Source organism: Condylura cristata, unplaced genomic scaffold (assembly GCF_000260355.1).
Source record: "Condylura cristata isolate star-nosed mole 26May11 unplaced genomic scaffold, ConCri1.0 scaffold00019, whole genome shotgun sequence".
Taxonomy (NCBI): Eukaryota; Metazoa; Chordata; class Mammalia; order Eulipotyphla; family Talpidae; genus Condylura; species Condylura cristata.
In genome coordinates, this window is record NW_004567120.1 from 2,728,691 (window position 1) to 2,749,886 (window position 21,196).

Sequence of the window (21,196 nt, forward strand, 5' to 3'; positions counted from 1 at the left end):
ATATATTTTCATATTTATTTATTTTCACTCTAAAAGTATCTGGCTATTAAGGGATAAAATTATTCATTGTGTCATCACAAGATTTTTGGATTACCTTCCCATTCTAAATTCCCTCACCCTCATGTAAGAGGTTATTTCCATGATGTCGATATTCACAATCAGAAGTCAACTTGTAGAGCAGATATACTTAAGATTTATTTCTTAAAACTAATGTATATAATGAGCATGTTCTTTATATTCACAAGTAAAATTTCTTACCTTTCCTTCTGTTTCTACTTTTAGCTTCTTTGTACTCTTTAGTTTTTGTCTTTTTTTCTTCTCCAGATTCTCCATCACTCACAGTTAGCTTGTGCCTCAAAAGCCTGTGTCTGTATCTTGGCTTCTTAGATTCTTCAGAATCAGAATCTGATTCAGAATTGTCTTCATGTTTTACTTCTAAATGGAGAAAAATATATCTATAAAATCTTAAGTTACTTTTTATCTGTTGGCAGTTATTATGACTTATAGAACAGATCAGAACTACTTATTAGCTACCATTGATGACATCAGGCAACATACAAAAGATATGATCTACTACTATTATTAAATGGATTAAAACCACCAATATACATATGTAAATTTTTAAGAATATAAAAAATATTCTGCCCCAACATTGTCCCTCTTATAACAGTGACTGACAAAATATAAACAAAGTGACTGACAAAATATAAACAATTATTGCCAGTTACTCATAGACTAAAGTCAGCAAATCCCTATATGTTTTATAAATTCCAAATACATACACTAACAGATTTTATGGTCAAACAATCTTAAGAGACTAAACTGATCAAAGAATCAAATGATATCCTATATTTCTCTTTGGAAATCTCACCCTCATCTCTCAGGTTTTCCTCATTGTGTTTTTCAGTTCTTTTTTTCCCTTCTTCGGGTTCATCATCTGAAGATCCATCCTCATCAGAGGAAAGATTGGCTTTAATTTCTTCTAATAGCATCTTCTTGGCAATTCTTTGAAGTAAAAAAACAATAAAAAATCTATTTGGTGGTGACGTTTAACGACTTTGAAACAAAATACAATTACCTGTATCAAAACAGGTAGTAATGTCAATAGATTTTATGTTAAATACTATCAAAACTATGCCTTACACAGTGGGTTATCCGTACGAGTTCGATCCCCACCTGTCCCAGAGAGAGCCACATGGTGCGGCAGACCCCTCCAGACCCGCCAGCTGCTCCCCTCAGCAGTGTACTTGGACGATCTGCCTGTTCTGCTCCCCGCTCTGTCTCTGGTGAATCCTCTCACCCTCTGCATCTCTGGCCTATATCCCAGTTCTGTATGAATAAATCTTTAAAAAAAAAAAAAACCAAAAAACTAGGCCTTAACCAAAGCTACAACTAAAACTTTTTTTTTTTTTTTAGATTTATTTATTTGTACATACAGAACTGGGGTACAGGCCAGAAGCTCAGGGGCGGCGAGAGGCTTCACCAGAGACAGAGCGGGGAACAGAACAGGCAGATCGACGAAGTACACTGCTGAGGGGAGCAGCGGGCGGGTCAGGAGAGGTCTGCCACGCCATGTGGTCACCTCCAGGGCAGGCGGGAATCGAACTCATGCGGAAGCGGTTTCAGATTCTCAGTGCTGTGCTTTAACCCGCTGCGCCACCAGGGAGGGCCACAACTAAAACTTTTAAAAATAGTTATAGAAATAATTTCTCCCTATACTAAGTATGAAAAATTGCAGGGACATTTCTATTATTTTGACCCATTGTAATTTCAAGCGGGATAATGCTCCAATACTATGCTTGCTCTTATTGTCAAAAACTACAATGTCAGAAAGACCCACAAAAGTAAATCAACCTATTCAGACAAACGGCATCCTAAGACAAAACACTCCTTAAGAGGATTTACTCAGCAACAAAACATACTGTCAGAAAATCAGTATGTAATAAACCACTTTATAATAAAACAATGCCCTTCCTAGTATTTTTGGACTTAAGTCTCAGTGCTATTACCACTGCAGCCTAAGTTCAATCCCTGGCCAGGCAGCTGACCCACATACAGTGCAGCAGACCTCTCCTGTCTCACCCACTACTCCCCTTACTAGTATATTTCACTAAAATATACCTGTTCTACCCCCTACTTTGTCTTTGGTGAATACTCTCACTCTCCTGCATCTTTGGTTTACACATCAGTTTTTCAACAGGGGATGGGGTGAGGGTAAGGGGAAGACAGTGTCTCAAAACTGGTAGATATTTTTGGCCCTCAAAGTTTCAATTTACTTCACAAATTCTGTTAGCCAGAAAAGGCATACACCAAATACTATGTATTGAAAAAAATATTACGTATTGAAGCAACGAGAAACCCCAATAATATTCAAGCTAGGGCAAAGAAGACAAGGAATATGAGTGTTATTAGACACATGGCAAAATAACACAAATTACTTCAACTGTCTAAAATATAGTATATAGTGCAGTTTCCTCATTCATTGATAACAAAATTTCTCAACATGCACTTCAAAGAGCAATTTGCTAATGAAAAGACTGCAAATAAAAAACATGAGAAAGAACTTCTCTAAGACAATATTATGTTAAAATAAAATTTATTCCTAATTCGCTTCACTTTTACATCTGAAAATCAAAGATAAAAGCAATCATACAGCAATTGTGCAAGATGAGGTCATTTTTCTATGTCTCCGTGTCTTATAGCTATAAATTAAAAAATCACAGTAACAAATGATTGCCTTATAGAGAAGGTGACATGAGTCTCAGTTTCCCATAAATTATCCCTGAAATAAACATCTACTCTGCATTAGAACTGAACCTCTAGTTCATACAAAAAATTGAAATGATGGGACTTTTGTCATTTTTGAAATTGAAACCCTTCTTTGTCTTTCTTATCATGTATTCACATTTCCACGAAAAATTAATTGAATGGTAAGAAATGTGAATGCATATAAAAGCTTCCTCAATTTTATTTGAAAAGTAGACTGTTAATTGCTACTTATTCGATATTTTCAATGATGTATAAACAGACTAGAACAAAATTAATCAATTCCACAAATGTTTATTTTGCATCTTTGGTTCATTTTCCTCTAAGTAGATATACCAGAAATATTAAGACAACACAAGAATTACCAATTGCTAGGGAAAACACAAATAAACTTCCTTTACAAAGAGACACCCCATCAACAGGTAGAAAATATTTCTACTCCACATAACTGATATGGGACTGGTATCAAAGGTCTACAGCTTACATAATTGAACAGAAACCAAGACTCTAGTCAAAAAGCAGGCAGATGAGCTACAGTGATACCTCACCAAAGTGGAAATGTAGATGGCCAGCACATGAGAAAATGCTCATCATCACTTACAATCATGGAAAAACAAGTAAAAATCACAATGAGCAATCACTGCACACCAGTAAGGATGGCCCACTGTGAAATAGCTGACAATAGCAAATGCTGGCAAGTATATGGAGAAACAGGAATCCTCTTACACTGCAATGCAAACTGGTCCAACCACCACAGAAGGCCAACGGAGGACCCTTAAATTACTAAAAATGGATCTACCATATGACCCAGCAATTCTACTCCTAAGAATCTGTCTAGACTTCGTCTTTAGTCATAAAGACATTAATTCAAGGGCCTTCCTGGTGGTGTAAGGGATTAAAGCACAGCACTATTAAACTATTATCAGCTACTGCAGCATCAGTTTGATCCCCAGCCAGGGGGCTACCCAATATGATACAGCAGACCTCTCCTATCACGCCCACCACTTCCCCTGTGCAGTATATTTCAGTTGATCTGCTTGTTCTGCTCCCCACTCTGTCTCTGGTGAATCCTCTCACCCCCATACTTCTGGTCTGTATCCCAGTTCCTGTATGCATAAATAAATAAATCTTTCAAAAGGGTACTTGCACTCCTATGCTCAGTGCAGTACTATCTACAATAGCTAAAGTATGAAAACCTAAATGCCCAAAATAGATGACTCAATCAAGAAGATGTGGTGTACATACACACATACACACACACACACACACACACACACACGAATACTAGTTGGCAATCAAAAAGGATAAATTCATGTCATTTGTAGCAACATGAATGGGGCTGGAAGAGATTATGCTTGTTGAAATAAGTCAGAAGGTAAAAAAAAAATAAACAGGGCCCTCACTGGTGGCTCGGCGGGTTAAAGCACAGCACTGAGAATCTAAAGCCACTTCCGCATGAGTTCGATTTCCGCCTGCCCCGGAGGTGACCACATGGCGTGGCAGACCTCTCCTGACCCGCCCGCTGCTCCCCTCAGCAGTGTACTTCGTCGATCTGCCTGTTCTGCTCCCCATTCTATCTCTGTGAAGCCTCTCACCGCCCCTGAGCCTCTGGCCTGTACCCCAGTTCTGTATGCACAAATAAATAAATCTTAAAAAAAAAATAAACATATGGCTTCGCTTACAGGAGAAACAGGGAAAACATACAAAGTATCAGGGACAAAAAAAGACAAAACTAGTAGTCAAATCATAAATTGGAGACATTCATCAGGGGAGGTAGAGGGAAAGGGGTCAAACTAGGAGAGGAAGAGCACAAGAGTCTATAGTGATGGTTTGTGGTAACTTAGTGGTGATAACTGTATGGGGACAACACCTGAGAGGAGGTATCAAACATTGTACAAAAATGAACAATAATGTAAAAATAAACAAATAAGCTTACTTTTTCTGAAAGCTTCTGTTCTGATTAATATTTCAATAAAGTACAGATTAGGTCACTCCAATGTAAATACTACTGGAGTTGAGCTACAAAGCACTGTCCTTATATTTCTAAATTAGCAGTTTGCAGTTTTTAGATTGCAGAGATTAAACTTTTAAAATGGTGAGTTTTATACAGACGCCAACTTTTCATTTGCCAAGAAAGAAATTTAAACCTTGTTATTTACTTTCACCATTTAACAAAACAAGTAATATTTCAGCATACCATCTACAAACTAAAAAAGGGTACTTCTTGAAATTTAATAAAAGCATCTTTCTGGGAAAACTGTAAAATGAACCTAATACATTGTCCTTTGCAAAGGACAAGGAAAACCTTTCTCAAACCACCCGTGTGAAATTATTTTGCAATGAATCAGAGAGATACAGAAAGAAAAAGAATAAAATACGTAGCATGAGGTACTTGTTTAGAAATAGAAAAACAATTCAGTTGAAGTCACAAGGACATTTTTTATCACCATGTGGGTGGTATAATAATAGCCAAGAAAAACACAACTACTGATTTAGTTACTCTAAAAGTTAGTTGAAATCATCTCATTTCAGTTCAAAGCAGTCTTAAATTTCCTATAACCTATTAAAACTTGGTTGTTAATTGCCGTAAACGACATTAACTTTTTTCTCTTTAAAGTCTAGACTTCTAAGAATATGTCTACTGCACAGAAGTCAAACATGTAAATCTACCTAATTTGTACACAAGATCTAAATTGTCATGTAGAAGAAAGGGATATGATCTATACAAGAGAATTTGGATATAATTTTTTATCAACCCATAAAGCATATATGGTCACACACCCCACCCCTATCTGAGTGTGATACATTCCAAGACACCCAGTGGATGCATGCAATTGCAGATAGTAGTGAACCCTATATATGCCATGTTTTTTCTTGTGCATAAACATGATGTTAAATTTATAAATTAGGCACAGTAAAAGATTAACAACAAAAATAAAACAGAACTATCAAGACACAGTAATTGTATATTATAGTTAGTTGTGTGAATGTGGCTTTTCTCTCTCAAAATATCTTATAACATGGACTATGGCTGACCATTGGTAACTAAAACCACAGAAAGCTAAAGTGCAGTTAAGGAGTAACTATTGTAACAAATTATGAAAAATTAAAGGTGATCCACAAACTAACAAATTATCCAATTTATCAACACCTACCAGTTAAGACCACAAAATCATAAAATAATCAATTTTAGAAGTTGAAAAAACACAAAAATTTAGAGAATGGTCATTTTTCTCCACCTTGAAAGTGTATACAGAGTGAAGAAAGACTCCCTAAATTTTACTTTGCTAAGATGCTTTAGATTTGTTCACTGATACCTTTCCACCAATGGAAAAAACTAATATATAGCCAAGTATATTAAGTCCAAAAGAGAATAAAATGGTTAAATCATGTTGCAAAAATTATGATTGATGGCTCAGGTACAATATTCTACACACACTATATCATAAACATAGTCTACTACATAACCTACACTTTGAAATCAGAACTTAATTGAAGGACCAAGACAGATCTTAAACCTGATCACTCAGCAAATATGCCGAGTTAAAATGTATCCCATCAACAAAGCCTGCTATGAGATTCTTTAAAGGGAAACTACCAACTACCTTAACTCTTGAGTCTTGGGCCACAGAGAATTCAGACATCATCATGAACAAACTCAGGCAGGCTAAGCATTATTTTGGAGATCTTAGCTGAACCCATGTTGGTATGGATGTAATAAATGTAGAGTCAAGATCCCTAGTTGATTCTGTTTTTTTCTGCAGTTACGACTCCATCAGAAGCATCAGAGGCCCAGGCTGTGACACAAAACCTGGCACAGCTGAAAGTAAAGGATTCACTCCTCCATTCAACTGGAGGGAAGGGAGAGGGGGAGAAAGCAAAACAACACAGTAGGGGGATAGGAACTGGTGAATGAGAATAAATAATAGAACTTGAAAGCCCAAACAAGCTAAGCCTTCTCTATCACATAAAGAATACTAAGATAATGACCCTTGATCCCATCTAGTAAAAAAAAAGAGCATAAGTAGGATAAACCTTGAGCCCAACAATGCAAAGATGAATAAACAATCAGGAAAAAGAATGAGAAAGACAAGAAAGCCTTCAGTAATTCTGAGCCTATCTAGAAAAGAAATAAGCAATACCTCTTGTTGTTTAAGCACTCAGAGTAAAAGTAAGCAATTCTTGCTATTAGGTAAACTGATCAATCAAAATACCAAGTTTCTTTTTAAAAAGGAAAGAGGGGAGAAATCAAAAGAAGGATCTCTTAAAGCCAGGGATCTTTAGAAAATGTTGTTACCAAAAAAAAAAAAAAAAAGACAAAATGTTAGAATTCCTGAAGAAAGGACCTGAAAATTCAATTTATCATTATACAGATAAAGAAACAGGATTTAGAGAAGGGAGATAACTTAAGAAACAAAACTAATTAATGGCAAACCAGGAGTTGAACCTAATATCCTGAATCCCGACCTGCTATGAATTTTACTATAATAGTGCTATACTCTCTACTCATTCACTATTTCTATACTAATGAATAATTGGATAAATACATTGTAGTTGAATTATTAAAGACATCTGTTTTCACAGATTTCCAAGAAAATACTTAGAAAGAATTCAAATTTTGATTTTTAATGATTAAAAAAGTGTTCTAAACATCTTTAATCCAGTATCTGCATAATAACTCAAAAGAATAGCTAAACCAGAGATTTCAAAATGAGATTATAGGTTTAAGTACCTACCCCTTAAAGATACGAAACAACTGTCTAAGTATATGTAGTGCTAAAATACCATACTATAATGTGAATCGGTCTTAAAAAATAATTAAGGCAAAATCTATACCCAAAATGATAGAATAGCATAATCTATACTCAGACTGACAGAAATAACAAGATAATGATGAAGTCACTACTTAAAAAACTAAACAACAATTTGAAACATCATTAGTCACATGTTCAGCAATCCTTTCAGTTCATGAAAAGGAGCATTATTTTCTTTATGCGTGAGGGTACCAGAAAAATTAGTATATAATTATTTTTTAATTAGGAATAGAAAAATGAAAGTCGTAGTAAATTAGGAGCCCTGTTTGTTGACAATTTATATATAAGCTCTAACATTTGAATACATTCAAATTGTAATATTTGTTTCAAGCAAAAAAATCTAAGCCAGTTTTAGAAGAATTTTTAACACAAAAATATTGATATAAACTTAGGAAATTAGATAGTAATTAGTTTAATGTGCTTTTATAGCTGAAAAGCAAAACCATTAACTTACTTGACTCAGCTTTATTTTTAAATTTCAAAGTTCAATACAAAGGCAGCATTAATGAAGTCCAAAAAATGAATCATTTTTGGCAACACTAGAAATCCAAACTCTCTTGGGGGGAGGGAGGGAGAACGGCGAAAGGCAAGTTCTCATCTTATGGAAATTTGAATACAGAAGAGATAAAGGAAATCTGGAAAATCTGGATATGGTTACATTTTAAGCAGAGAAACCACCAGTACTGACCATATTTCTCTGGTGGTGGGAATTCTATCATAAAAAAAGTGAACTATTGACAAGTACAATCTATTTAGATATCTACAAATAGATCCTATCTACTAGCTAAATACCTGTGTTTTATTTAAGTGCTTACAATACTTACCTTTACTATAAAGACACATTAAGTTGGAAAGAAAAAACACCTTAACGTTTTCAGACATTTTAAACATTTAAATATAAAAACAAGTAGAAGGGCCCTTCCTGGTGGCACAGTGGATTAAAGCACTGAGAAGCTAAGGCCACTTCAGCATGAGTTCGGTCCCCACCCCCAGGTGATCCACATAGCGCAGCAGTCCTCTCCTGACCTGCCTGCTGCTCCCCTCAGCCTTGTACTTCATTGATCTGCCTGTTATGCACCCCACTCTGTCTCTGGTGAGTCCTCTCACCGCCCCTGTACCTCTGGCCTGTACCCCAGCTCTAGATGTATAAATAAATAAATCTTTAAAAAAAAGAAGACAAAAAAAAAAGTAGAAGACTTCATTTAAAAGCTACCTTTGTTTTTCAAGAACAAGGAAAACTAAATAATTTTACTAAACAAAGAGGACCACCATAACTTTTTTTTTTTCAGAGAAAATTATTCCAAAATTTAGAAAATCTGTATAGGACATAAAGACACAGTTGATGACATCTATAAAGGTAATGAAAATGGAAACCAAGTAAAAGTCATATAGGGAAGGGACATGAGATATACTCGAGGCATTAATCTTTGCTGAAATCAGGTAAACAATCATTAAATATCTTTTATTTAATGAACAACATCCAGGGATCCTTAATCTGCTCCCAATATATACTGAATAAAAGCACAGTGTAACAGTACCGAGCCTTCAACAGATAGTACGTAGAAGGGGAAATTATTTGCATATTTTCCAATTTGAAAAGCAAAGTAGTTCCAAATGAAGAAATAATATTAAATTTTCAAGGTTAAGGTTTAGTTCCACTATAATTAAAGAGAACTTCTATTAACAATGGGAAATTTCTTTACTCTCCACATATTTCTTTCTATGCAAAATAATTAGTCCCACTCAGAAAGAAATTAGAAAAAGAATGGAGCATAACTATACCAAATTCCACAACTATAAAATGCATGTCTGTATATGGCAGAAGAGAGTATCCACTTAAAAAAATCCCAAATTAGTCAAAATTTGGGTAAAAAAATAGGATGCTTATTTAGAAAACAATGTGGCAATCTGTTTTATTTTCTTAAAAGTTCCATTTTAAACATTTTTCACATCCTGCAAGACATGCAAATAGGGAATATTCTAAAAATAATTTTTCAGGTGGTATGGACTCCAGTGTTTATTGTACAACTTTAAAAACAAATTAATGATCTTTAACACTTACAATGTCAAATTTCAACATACTTCCTACCTTAACACTGACACTAATTCACAGTGCAGATATTAAATTATAAATTGGAATGTAGCCAAAATATCACTATATTGAAATCATAATTTTAATACCAGCATAATTACAGAATTGCACCCATTAACAAAAAATTTCAGTATCTTTTCAATAAAAGAATAAAAATCAATCTAAAATACAACAGGTATTCAAAAAGCAACATTAGCCTAATGACATTCAAACAACTGACTTTTAAGATTCCAAGTGTAATTTAAACAACCTGACAAACTGTTATTCTCCCTTCCAAAAGGTATACAAGGCATAAACTATAAAAATTTAAAGTAAATTCTTTTATATAATATTTGAAATAAAGTTAATCTATTTCTATTTTTTACAAAACACCTCCACCACAAAATAAGTTAAACTTAATAAACTAAATAATTTATAAGTTGACACATTTATCTCACAATGGCACATATTTACTTTCAAATTCATGAATGACACTATATAATGGTATGCTAAAATAACAAGCTTACCTATTCACTGCTATTAAAATATTCAGGAGATAACTAAGTATTTAAGATGGTCTCAAAAACTATCTTATCGTTTTATATAGAAAAATAAAATATGAAATATGACTCGAAGCTTTCCCAAAAATGTGTAAATATATATGCCACATGTAAGTGTATGTTTTGGGTAGTAAACTATTTATTTCTTCAATTCAAAAACATCAAAACTTCTTTGGCTGCGAAGTAAATTACCTGTCTTGACTCTAACAAATGCATGAAAAGATGCATTGAATTAAATTCCTGAACAAGAAATACTTTAAAGAAATTTATTGTGTCCAAATAATCATTACACATGCACATTAATACATTATTTATTTAATGCCCATAAACATAATTACAATACTGCTGAAAAAGCTTAGTATATGCCACTAAAAGACAATTACACAACTGCATACAGATTTACACACAAGCACAATATTCTACAAAATATATCCTACTCCAAAATGTGAAACTGGTAAAAATAATACCAAGATTTCATCATGATGTGCAAATAAACCTTAAAGTTATTTAGTGGATATTCAATATGTTCAAAAACATTCTCTATACTGTTCATTACCATTATATATACTAATATTTGTATCCCCATCATTGGATGGCCCACACATAATAGGTATCTCTTTGGTATGTTGGATATAAAAAAAGTTATAGTTTATTTTTTCAAAATACATTAAACTAAGTAAGAAAAACATGTTCAAGATAAAATTAAATTATTTTCAAAAGAATTAGCTGTTTTTTAGTCACAAATACAAGATATGTAAGCATTTCAGGCCTCATGATTTAGAGGAAAATAAAAAGGTAGCAAAAATGAAGTGAATGCATAAAAGAATTTTTTAATTATTTCTCTATTTCACTGTGATCATGTACTACACGAAATAGCTGATAAACAAAAGGTATGCCTGTACCATTCCATTCTGGCCCATAAAAATAACTAAATATTGGGCCTTCCTGGTGGCACAACGTGTTAAATCACAGCACTATGAAGCTATAGCAGCCACTGCAGCATGAGTTGGATCCCCAGCCAGGGAGCTGACATGGCGTGGCAGACCTCACCCACCCATTGCTCCCCTCAGCAGTGTCCTTCAGTAGATTGCCTGCTCTGCTCCTTACTCCGTCTCTGGTGAATCCTCTCATCTCCTACACCTCTGGCCTGTATCCCAGTTCTGTAAGCATAAATAACTTAAGAAAACTGAGTATTTGGGCCCTCCCTGGTGGCGCAGCGGGTTAAAGCACTGCACTAAGAAGCTGAAGCCATTTCCGCATGAGTTCGATCCCTGGCTGCCCCGGAGGAGATCCACCTGGTGTGGCAGACCTCTCCTGGCCCGCCCGCTGCTCCCCTAAGCAGTGTACTGCATTGATCTGCCTGTTCTGCTCCCCACTCTGTCTCTGGTGAATCCTCTCACCCTCCGCATCTCTGGCCTGTACCCCAGTTCTGTGTAAATGAATAAATAAATCTTTAAAAAAAAAAAAAGAAAACTGAGTATTTACTCAAAAAATGAGCTGCTGTAAGCAGCACCTGAGTCTTTGTGTCCATGATTAAACTCTATTCAAACACATAAAATTGTTAGTTGACCTTAATAAAAAACTTCACCAATTAGGAGAATTCTGACCTTTAAAACAGAAAAGCCTATCAACTTCAGCAAGATGCAAAACACAGCTAGAGTAACAGCAGGCCCTACTGCATTTACTAATTCAAATTAACTTCTTACAAATTATGACAAAAATAGTACATGTATATTTATTAGGGCCTACTCTTTGGAATATGTGGATGATTAATAGCATTCTTGACAAAAATTATCATAGATTTTTGACACCAGAATCAATCAGAAAAAAATTTTATGTAACCTTCTCACTTTAGAGATGAGAAAATTTTTGCACAGAATAAGTAAGTCACTTGCCTAAGATCACACAGACAGAAAAGTTGGAACTGAAAGTCAGATAGCATTCTCATCATTCAAAATTTCCATCTACTACACCATAGTGTCTTCTTGTTGAAGATTATGTTTATGTGAGCGGGGTGTGAAGGGGAGAGGTCAATACTATATTCTAGGAAGAGTTTGAAAGGTACATAAACACATTATGATATACTGTTTAATATCAATGCTTTTTTCATTCTTCATTGTTACATATGGGTGTCATTTTTTTCCTTCTCCTAGCCATCCACAGTTAAGTAATTCCAACTGGCTATACTGTTTACAACTGAAGCTATTAAGTCTTATTAAAAATAACACTATCACAGTGTCTACTCTTGTTTTATATGTAAAATGTAAAATGAGTTAAAAGTTAAAGTCTAAGTGAGTTTGGACAAAATTGTAAACTGACACTTATCTTCAAGTGATCTCTTAATCTTAAACATGTGACCAATCTGTTTTTTACTATGAAGAGAAAAATTATAGGGCTACCCTATTGGATGGCAATTAAAAACAATATTGAAGAGATATTTCCTGTCACCAACTTATTGAAATACATCCATCAAAAAAAAAACAACCTGTCAAAATTTAAATATTCTCAAAATATTATCAGTTTATCTAGACACAAAAGTGAGTGTTATAGTTATACACAAGTATGTTACTTATACTTAGGAATTCTGTATTTTAGCACATTTCCTGACCTTCCTTACAAACTTCTAGGAAGTAATGGTCTCTCTAAAATAGGCACACCTTGTTTTACAACCTGCTTGCTGTTCTACTGCTGGTACTTATGCCCACACCTAAAATGTGTTATAAGCCTTACAGATGGAATCATACCTATTCTCAGGATCATTGTCGTCTTCATCATCATCCACTGTGACAGGTACTGATTTAGATAAGGCTTCATCTCCTTGGGGAGGGGGGGGCAAAAAGTGCACTTAAAATTAGCTTTAAAATGTCTACATAAGTAAAACCATGTAAAATAAAAGTAAAAGCCAAAAACTTTAAAATAACTAGTGGGTTCTAAATTACACTATGGAATCCAAAATATGAGTAAAAAGAATTTACAAGGAAAGCATAATGGAGAGGTTGAAGAAGTGCTAGCTATAAATACTTCGATCTTAGTTATTTTAACTTCTTCCCAGAACATACCAATTTTAAAATTCCTTCTTCCCACTAATAATTCTTTATCATAAGCATCATGTTAACATAAGTTTCTTTCTAAGTTCTGTAATGATAACTTTTAAGCTAAAAGCTAACAGATATCTAATTTACCTTGTATCAATGAAAACAGCAAAATTGCAATTAATATTTTGATAGTACTAAGTAATTTCAAAATATACTTAAATTTGTATGGCATTAATGAGTAGTAGTACCCAGAGATATACTGAAAAACAGCTAAGTCTTAAACATTGAACTTTAATACAATACATGCTTATGTATTTAGAAAGAAGTATGCTTACGTTTACTATACTATGAAATGCATCAGAGACTTCAGAGGAAAAAAAATCAATCTCAAAAGGTTACATACTTCATGATTACATCTCAAAATGACAAAATTACAGAGATGAAAAACAGATCAACAGCCACCATAGGTTAAGAATGAGGATGACAAAAGGTGTGCATGAAAAGGTAATGCAAAAGAACCTTCTGGCAATGAAACAGTTTGTTATCTTGACTGTGGTAGTTGTTATACAAAAAAGTACACATGAAACAATTACATAGAATTATACTTGCACATACACATATACACACCAATGAATACATGTGAACTGGTAAAATCTGAGTAAATCTTTGGTTTCCTGGTTTTGACACTGCACTATAGTTACTCAAGACATTACCACTGGGGGAAACTGAATGAAGGATATCCAAGAATTCCCTGTACTTTTTTTTCTTGAAGCTTCCTGTGAATCTGTAATTATTTCCAAATGAACAGTTAAGGCAAGAAAAAGCTAGGCTAGGTTTAATGCATAGGATATGTGTATATAGTTATGTGATCAAACAGTACAATGTTAATTGCAAGAACTTTTGTGCACATTTAAATTTTTCATAATAAAATATTAGAGGAAAATGTTAAAAAAATACATGAAGAATACAGGTATTTGCAGGTTCAGTGTACAAATATACTAAACACAGAAAGACAAAAATAAATCTCACAATATCCCAGCAAACAGTTAAATACAGTTGACCCATGAACAATATTCAGAACTAGGAGAGTTGTCCCCTTTGGCAGTTGAAAATTCAGGTATTAACTTTTGACTCCCCAAAATCCTAACTACTAAGATTCTGCTGTTGACCAGCAATCTTAGCAATAAAGTAGACAATCAATGAACTTATACTGTGCATACATATCATATACTGCTTTCTTACAATGAAGAAAGCGAAAGAAAAGATTACAGTAAATCTCAGAAACACTTTCCAATATTTATTTTTCAATAACCCACATATAAGTGGACCCAGGCAATTCAAACTCTTGTTGTTCAAGGGTCAAATATACCTCATTTAAACAGACCAATCTTCAAATGAAATATTTTAGTAATATTACTGATATGCTTCACTACCCCTTTCAAGAATTTGACCCAATCTTTAAAACTGAGTTGAAATGCTACCTCTTAGGTCTTCCTTCAAATAGTTAAATAACCCACTTGCTACACCCAATTTCTAGGATCATGCTGGGGCCCACATTAGAACACCCAAATATTGCTAACTAAATTGGAATTCTCTAAACTCATGGGAGGTAGGGAAGCTTCGTAAGTAGTTCATCTAAACTGAAATCTAAATTAATTGCACATATTAGGGGGATAAATAAGCTCAGCAAGCAAGCAAATGCTTCAAGAATACCATTGATCACTCACTGGCTTATATCCAAACTTATCCTGGGGAGTGGGGAAGACTTTTCACTTAGGGCTTATTTTGAAAGTCTTTCATATTCTTTCTGCTCAAGTATTTTTATTGATAAAGTCCAATTTTTAGACATGTGACTTTGCCTACCAAATTTATCTTCATTTTTTAAATCTAGACAGTATTGCAGCTCTTCTGCCCATGACCATGCTGAAGTTCCTTTTCACAACCTTTTCCCTTTGCAAAACAGAACAGCAGCTCACCTGCCCACCTGTGACTATGTACAGGAGCCTCTTTTTTCTTTCTCCTTTTCCTAATGAACCCTTTTAAATATAAATAAAACAAACAATACTGAGAAATATTCAGAATAATGAAAATCCAAACAAGGTTTCCCAAAATAAATGAGGGATTGACATTCAATGAAAACTCGAACTCTCAATACTTCTTTGAATATATACCTGAGAAATGTTCATGTTGTAATAAGCCCACTGGTTCTAATCAGCCCACTAGTCCTTCAGGACATTAAGTCAAAATGAAACACAGTATTAGACTACTGCTAGGCTAAGGGATTATTGGGACATTCGGCCTCAGAATATTTGCCATATGTTGCCATCTCTTAAGATCTAATGAATGCTATTACTTATTAGAATACTAGGTATTAAAAGTTTCTATCATAGGAGATACATTATTGAAACCCTCACATATGTCAAATTAAGTGAGATTTTAGGGAAATGAAAATGGTGATTTCACTGGGAAAGCTAATTAATCATAGAAACCAATTTTCCACAATTTAAGAATAGTTTAATTTAATCAAACCTACAGTTTGATAAAGTGAACATTCTATGTAACTAATCACCATATATTCTTGTACTTTAATCCTTAGTAGCATTTTTCTCAACACGGTAACAAAAATACTGGTTGGAAATCAATGTAACTATTAGATTCTGTGTTCTGAATGCCATTCCACAATTTTATACAATCCTGAAATTCAGAACAACTTAAAAAGTATTTGTGAGGTGTTGGAATGGTTTATCTGGCAACAAAACAATCTGTACTTTGTAAACATTCATGTTTTGCTGCACAAATGGGACGATTAAAATATATGGAAACTACTCCACATTTTTTTTAATCAAGAAGTCAAAATTTCTAAAGTATATCAGGCCCCAAGAATTTCAGGACTAGAATGCAGAATTATAGTTATAACAGTCATACAGGTAGCTCTCCAGCTAGGCACATGAAAGTGAGTATATCATGCATAATCACACCCAATTTTAAAACCAATTTAAGATAATCACTCCATTAAGGAATTTAAAGTTTTATTAAAGGACAAAATTCAAGTAAACACCTCTAAAACTCTATTGGAATAAATGGAAAATCCTAACATAAGGAACGAAAGGAAAGTTGTAAACATTCTTCCTGTGCTGGGAACAGTTACATGTGAAATGTACTTTTATAAATTTTCTCAAATAAATTTCAAGTGCCCCTGGTTAACTGACTCATTAAAAATAATGACAATACACTGACAAGTCTGTTTATTATACAACTAATTTCTTTTAAAAACTGCAATAATAATAAACACTGTTTATGTCATGGGGCAGGGGATGGGTTTTCACTGACAAGTTGAACAAAATCCTATTTGTCCTAGTGCTCTAATCACATCACAGTAAGGTAATCCAGGTACTTCTTGTTTTTTTTTTCTTTATTTTGTTAGTGTTAATAACAGGAACATCTATTCACGTCATTAGGAACTGATAAGCAGCAGTAAAGTGTTTCAAAGAATTAAATTTAAATTTTTCAGAGGATTTCATGGGATACAATGCTAATCTGTACAATTTTAAAAACCATATGCATAGTAAATCAGCAGTTAAAACTCTCACACATCATGTTATACTGGTTCAAAGTACTCATTTTCGTTAACATGAATAAACACCTAGTAAAACTATAGGCACCAATCTGCTTTTCCCTCATAAGCTACTGTCCATTACTACAGAAAAAAGTATTAAATATTGATTCTTTTATTGTTATTTGCCCAACAAACTTCAAATACTAACAATTTTTCAAGTACTTCCAATGATGATGGCATAAAAATGGAGAAAGGCTGAAGTAAATCTCTAAAGAATTTAAAACAGTCTTTTCCTTAACAGTTACCTTGCATTTGATTGGCTTATTGAAAAATGAAGCAATGTAGTTATTAACGAGAGGGAAAAATACAAATGACACATTTTTAATTTTTTGCATACCTGAGGATTGGCAAAATCCAGCATGTGAAGACAGCACTAAATTTTCTGTCACTGGCTTAATTTTCTGTTCATCACTGCTCCCCTCGCCTAAAGAATTCTGTTCATCATCTACTATATCAGAAGAAGATGAGGAAGTAATTTCAACTTGTTTCCTTTTAGTGCTTTTTCTTAGGGAGTTTCTTATTTTTTCTTTAACATTGCCTGCCCTTTTTTTAGCTGCAGTTCGTTGTTTTTTCAGCTTTTTATTATCTTCAGAACTTTCCTCAGCATCAGAAGATGAGGAGCCACACAGTGCCTCCTTGGTATTTCTCTTTGAATTTAAATTTCTTCTTTCCCGCAATTCAATTCTTTTCAGTCTCTTCTCAGAAGAATTACAGCCATCTTCTTTCATGGAATATTTCTCAGTATCAGATGATGAACAATCTTGTCTCTTTCTTAAACTCTTATCAGGCAAGTTGCTCCTCTTTTTGTCTCTACCAGACGCACCATTCTTACTCCTTTTATCTTCTGAAGACTCACAACTATCTCTTTTCCATGGTATTTTCTCAGCATTATCAGATAATTCATCCTTCTTTTTAGAAATTTTATGTTTCATTTTTTTACTTTTCTTTTCCCCATCAGCTGAGTCATTCTTATGTTGTTTGATGCCTTTAGGAAAACGACAAATTTCTTCTCCATCAGGTAATTTCTCAGTGCTATCAGACGATGATTCATACTGCTGTTCCATCTTAGTTACTTTTTTCTTCAAGTCTGTGATTTTCTTTTCTTTTTCTTCATGTCCCATTTTGCTCTGCTTTTGATCATCTTCAGAGGATTCATCGCTTTCCTCTTTCTTTAGGAATTTCTCAGCAACATCAGATAAGCCACCCTGTACTTTCTTACATGGTTTGGTTTTCAGATTTTTCAGATGCTTACTCTTTTCCTTAGTTCCATAAGCCTTTTTGTCTTCTGAAGAATTGATACTCTCCTCTTTCCCAGAAGATGACTTATCAGCACTATCAGACGAAACACCTGGCTGCTGCTTCTTACAGAGTCTATCTCGTAACTCCATGAAAGTCTTGTCTTTTTCAACTGTCCCTTCTATGGAAGAGAAATTCTCTCTCTCTTGTTTCCTTTCAGCATCATCGGATGATCCTTCTTGAGCAATTTTCAAATTTCTCTGCCCTTCATTATCCACTCTTTTTTTGCTCTGTTTTTCATCTTCAGAAGAATCATAATCATTTTTGTGTGGAACTCTTTTTCTGGTTGTTTTGGCAGCCCCAATTTTACTCATGCTTTTAATCTCTTTTTCCAATTCTGAGTCATAATTAGAAGATTCAGACAGGTTTTGTCGTTTCTTTTTAGAAACTACAGACCTTTTAACTGATTTACCTTTTTTAATATCGAAGTCTGAGCCAGAAGTAGAACTTTTTCGTTTCCTTTTCCCTTTATCATCTTTTCCTGTCTGAGTTTTCAAATCAAACAAAGTTTTCTCATGATTTGTATGAGTGTCATTAATATCAGTATCTGAAGAAGAACTATGACTCATTCTTGATACCTCTTTGAGGATTGCAAGCATTTCATCAAAATCTGAATTTTGATCCACAATCTCTGACTGTTTAGATTTAGGCAGTTTATTGGGTTTAGGATTATCTATAGCACTATCAGAAGAATTCCGCTTATCCTTTTTTCTCACTGGAGCTGATAGTTTCTGTTTCTCCTTAACTGTTTCATTACTTTCTTCATCTGAATTAGATGTTGCAGGGTTGGTTTCTGTTGCTCTCCTCAATGGTGTAGTCTTTACACGTGGGGATCTCCGAAGATCAGATTCCTCTGAAAGTAATGGAATGTCATCCTCAACCAAAAGTTCATTATCGCTTTTTTCTTGTGCACAGTTCTCTGACTTGGGATTTAGTCCAGAACTTTTATAGCTCTCTTTATCTTGTGGAACATCCTGACAATCAACTCCTTTAATTGGGGAATTAGAAAGGGAAACAGGGGTGAGTTTAACATATAATTCTTTTGTTACCTTAGCTGCACTTTTTGATTTAATACCTCCCCTGTTATCTTTTGAAGAAATGTTTAATTTTACAGAATTCTCCAGTTCTTGCTCAGTTCCACTGTTGCCATCTCCCTGATAATCAACTGAACTCTGAACTTCCATTGCAGTTTCAAGATTCTCAAAAATGTCTTCTGGAACTGAGGATGGAACTGACACAATATCCATGTCTAAGTCTTCAGAAGTATTAGCAGGTTCATACTGAGGTTCCTCTTTTTTATCAGATTTCTTATGTTCACCACTAGTGCTTTTATTTGCTCTCTGTTCCTCTGCTACGTTTTGATCCATGTGCTCACTATCTACCTGCTTTCTTGACAGTTTAGCTTCTAACTTTGAAATATCCTTCCGCTCCAAAGCACAGGATTTTTCTCCTTTTCGAACTTTTGTTTCAGACTTAATATCCATGACTTTATGCTCTTTGGTATTTTTCTCTTTGTTTACAGCATCCAAAGCTCGGATCTCAGAATTTAAATCTTCTTCTAATGCAAGGTGAGCTTTCTTTATATCAGCCAACACAGATTTAAAAGCCTTAAGCTGACGTAACTTTGTAGCAGAATTGATTTCTGAATTATCTGTTGCCTGCTTCAGAAACTTAACATAACTGGAGTTCATGTTGGTAGTGGTCTCAATCAGTTTTTTTGCCTTCTTAATCATCTCCTTAGGCACAATTAGTGCTGCATAAGAGTAGGTTACAGAACCAGAACATGTATCTTCTAATTTCTTTTCTTCTCCATTACAATTTGAACTATTTTTCTTTGGAGAAAATCTGGGTGTGTGGTCATAGACCTTATTACTCTTTTCACTATCAACTTTTATTTTCTTCTTATTTTGTTGCAACAACTGTTCTAAATTTTCAAATACACTGTTACATGCAGTGACCAAGTCCAACAAAGGCTCCGGGTGACATATGTAGCAATACCATTGGTTGTTTTCATCCATTATTGTAGACAGCTCCTTGCGACCAAGATTGCGCAAAATGCATTTCTTACAGAAGGCATTGTGGCAAAAGTCACAACAAATCAAGTTTCCACCTTCTGCACACCATCTGAAATTATTTAAAGATTAAAACATTACTCCCAAATGGAACTTAACTGAAATCTTTTCATTAATAAAGCGCGTTAAGTTTTCCTGCCACTAATTTTTTTTTTGAAGACTTATTGATTTATGCAAGGCAAGAGTTGCAGTGGCGGTGAGAGGATTCACCTGAGACAGAGCGGGTAGCAGAACAGGCCAACTGATGACATACACTACTGAGGGAAGCAACGGGTGGGTCAGGAGAGGTCTGCCGCACCGTCTGCCGCACCATGTGGTCACCTCTGGGGCAGATATCGAACTCATGCTAAAGTGGCTTTAGCTTCTTAGTGCTGTGCTTTAACCCGCTGCACCACCAGGGAGAACCCATCTGCCACTAATTTTAATAGGAACTTAAGTCATCTGCTTATTCTTCATATTAAGCTTAAAGCAGATATATAGTTAAAGATTTCTGGCAGCTAAGGAAAACATTTCATTAATAATATAAATGGTGACACTAACTAAAACGCAGATCTAATGAGAGACTACATAAGAATGCCCCCCTCAGATAACACTAAATTTTAGTTCACCTTGATTAATTACCTACCTACATTGTTCATCCATTCCATCTGAGTCACGGCTAATATCATCACTCATGTAATATTTAAAGCAATTCTGTTGAAAGAAAGGAGATATTTTATTCAAAAACTGGTAACATTCATAAGAGGCTAAGACTTTTATTTAATATCATTTTTAAAAGTGAGGAATGTATGTGTATGTGTATAGTTGTGTTTTTGAGAATCATAGCAGATGTCTACCTAATATAACTTTTCATGCATAAGAATATCTCAGGAAGTTAACTCCTTAAAATAGATTTCCATATCAAACACCAGTCACTAGTAGTTATATAAAAATATTCTGATAAAGCAAATTTCTGATCACATACAA

The 21,196-nt window shown here is 34.3% G+C and overlaps 1 protein-coding gene across 4 annotated transcripts in view; it reads right to left on the minus strand.

Annotated features, from left to right (window-relative positions):
* The window catches only part of ATRX (alpha thalassemia/mental retardation syndrome X-linked), a 211,434-nt gene that overhangs the window by 114,171 nt on the left and 76,067 nt on the right, over positions 1-21,196 (minus strand). For all 4 annotated transcript variants that reach the window (XM_004685605.2, XM_004685603.2, XM_012727135.1 and 1 more), the window contains 5 exons: positions 20,856-20,923; positions 17,200-20,282; positions 12,956-13,028; positions 872-1,005; positions 259-435 (listed from right to left, as the gene is read on the minus strand). In XM_004685605.2, coding sequence (XP_004685662.1) covers positions 259-435; positions 872-1,005; positions 12,956-13,028; positions 17,200-20,282; positions 20,856-20,923 — 3,535 coding nt within the window. The remainder of the gene's footprint in view (positions 1-258; positions 436-871; positions 1,006-12,955; positions 13,029-17,199; positions 20,283-20,855; positions 20,924-21,196) is intronic.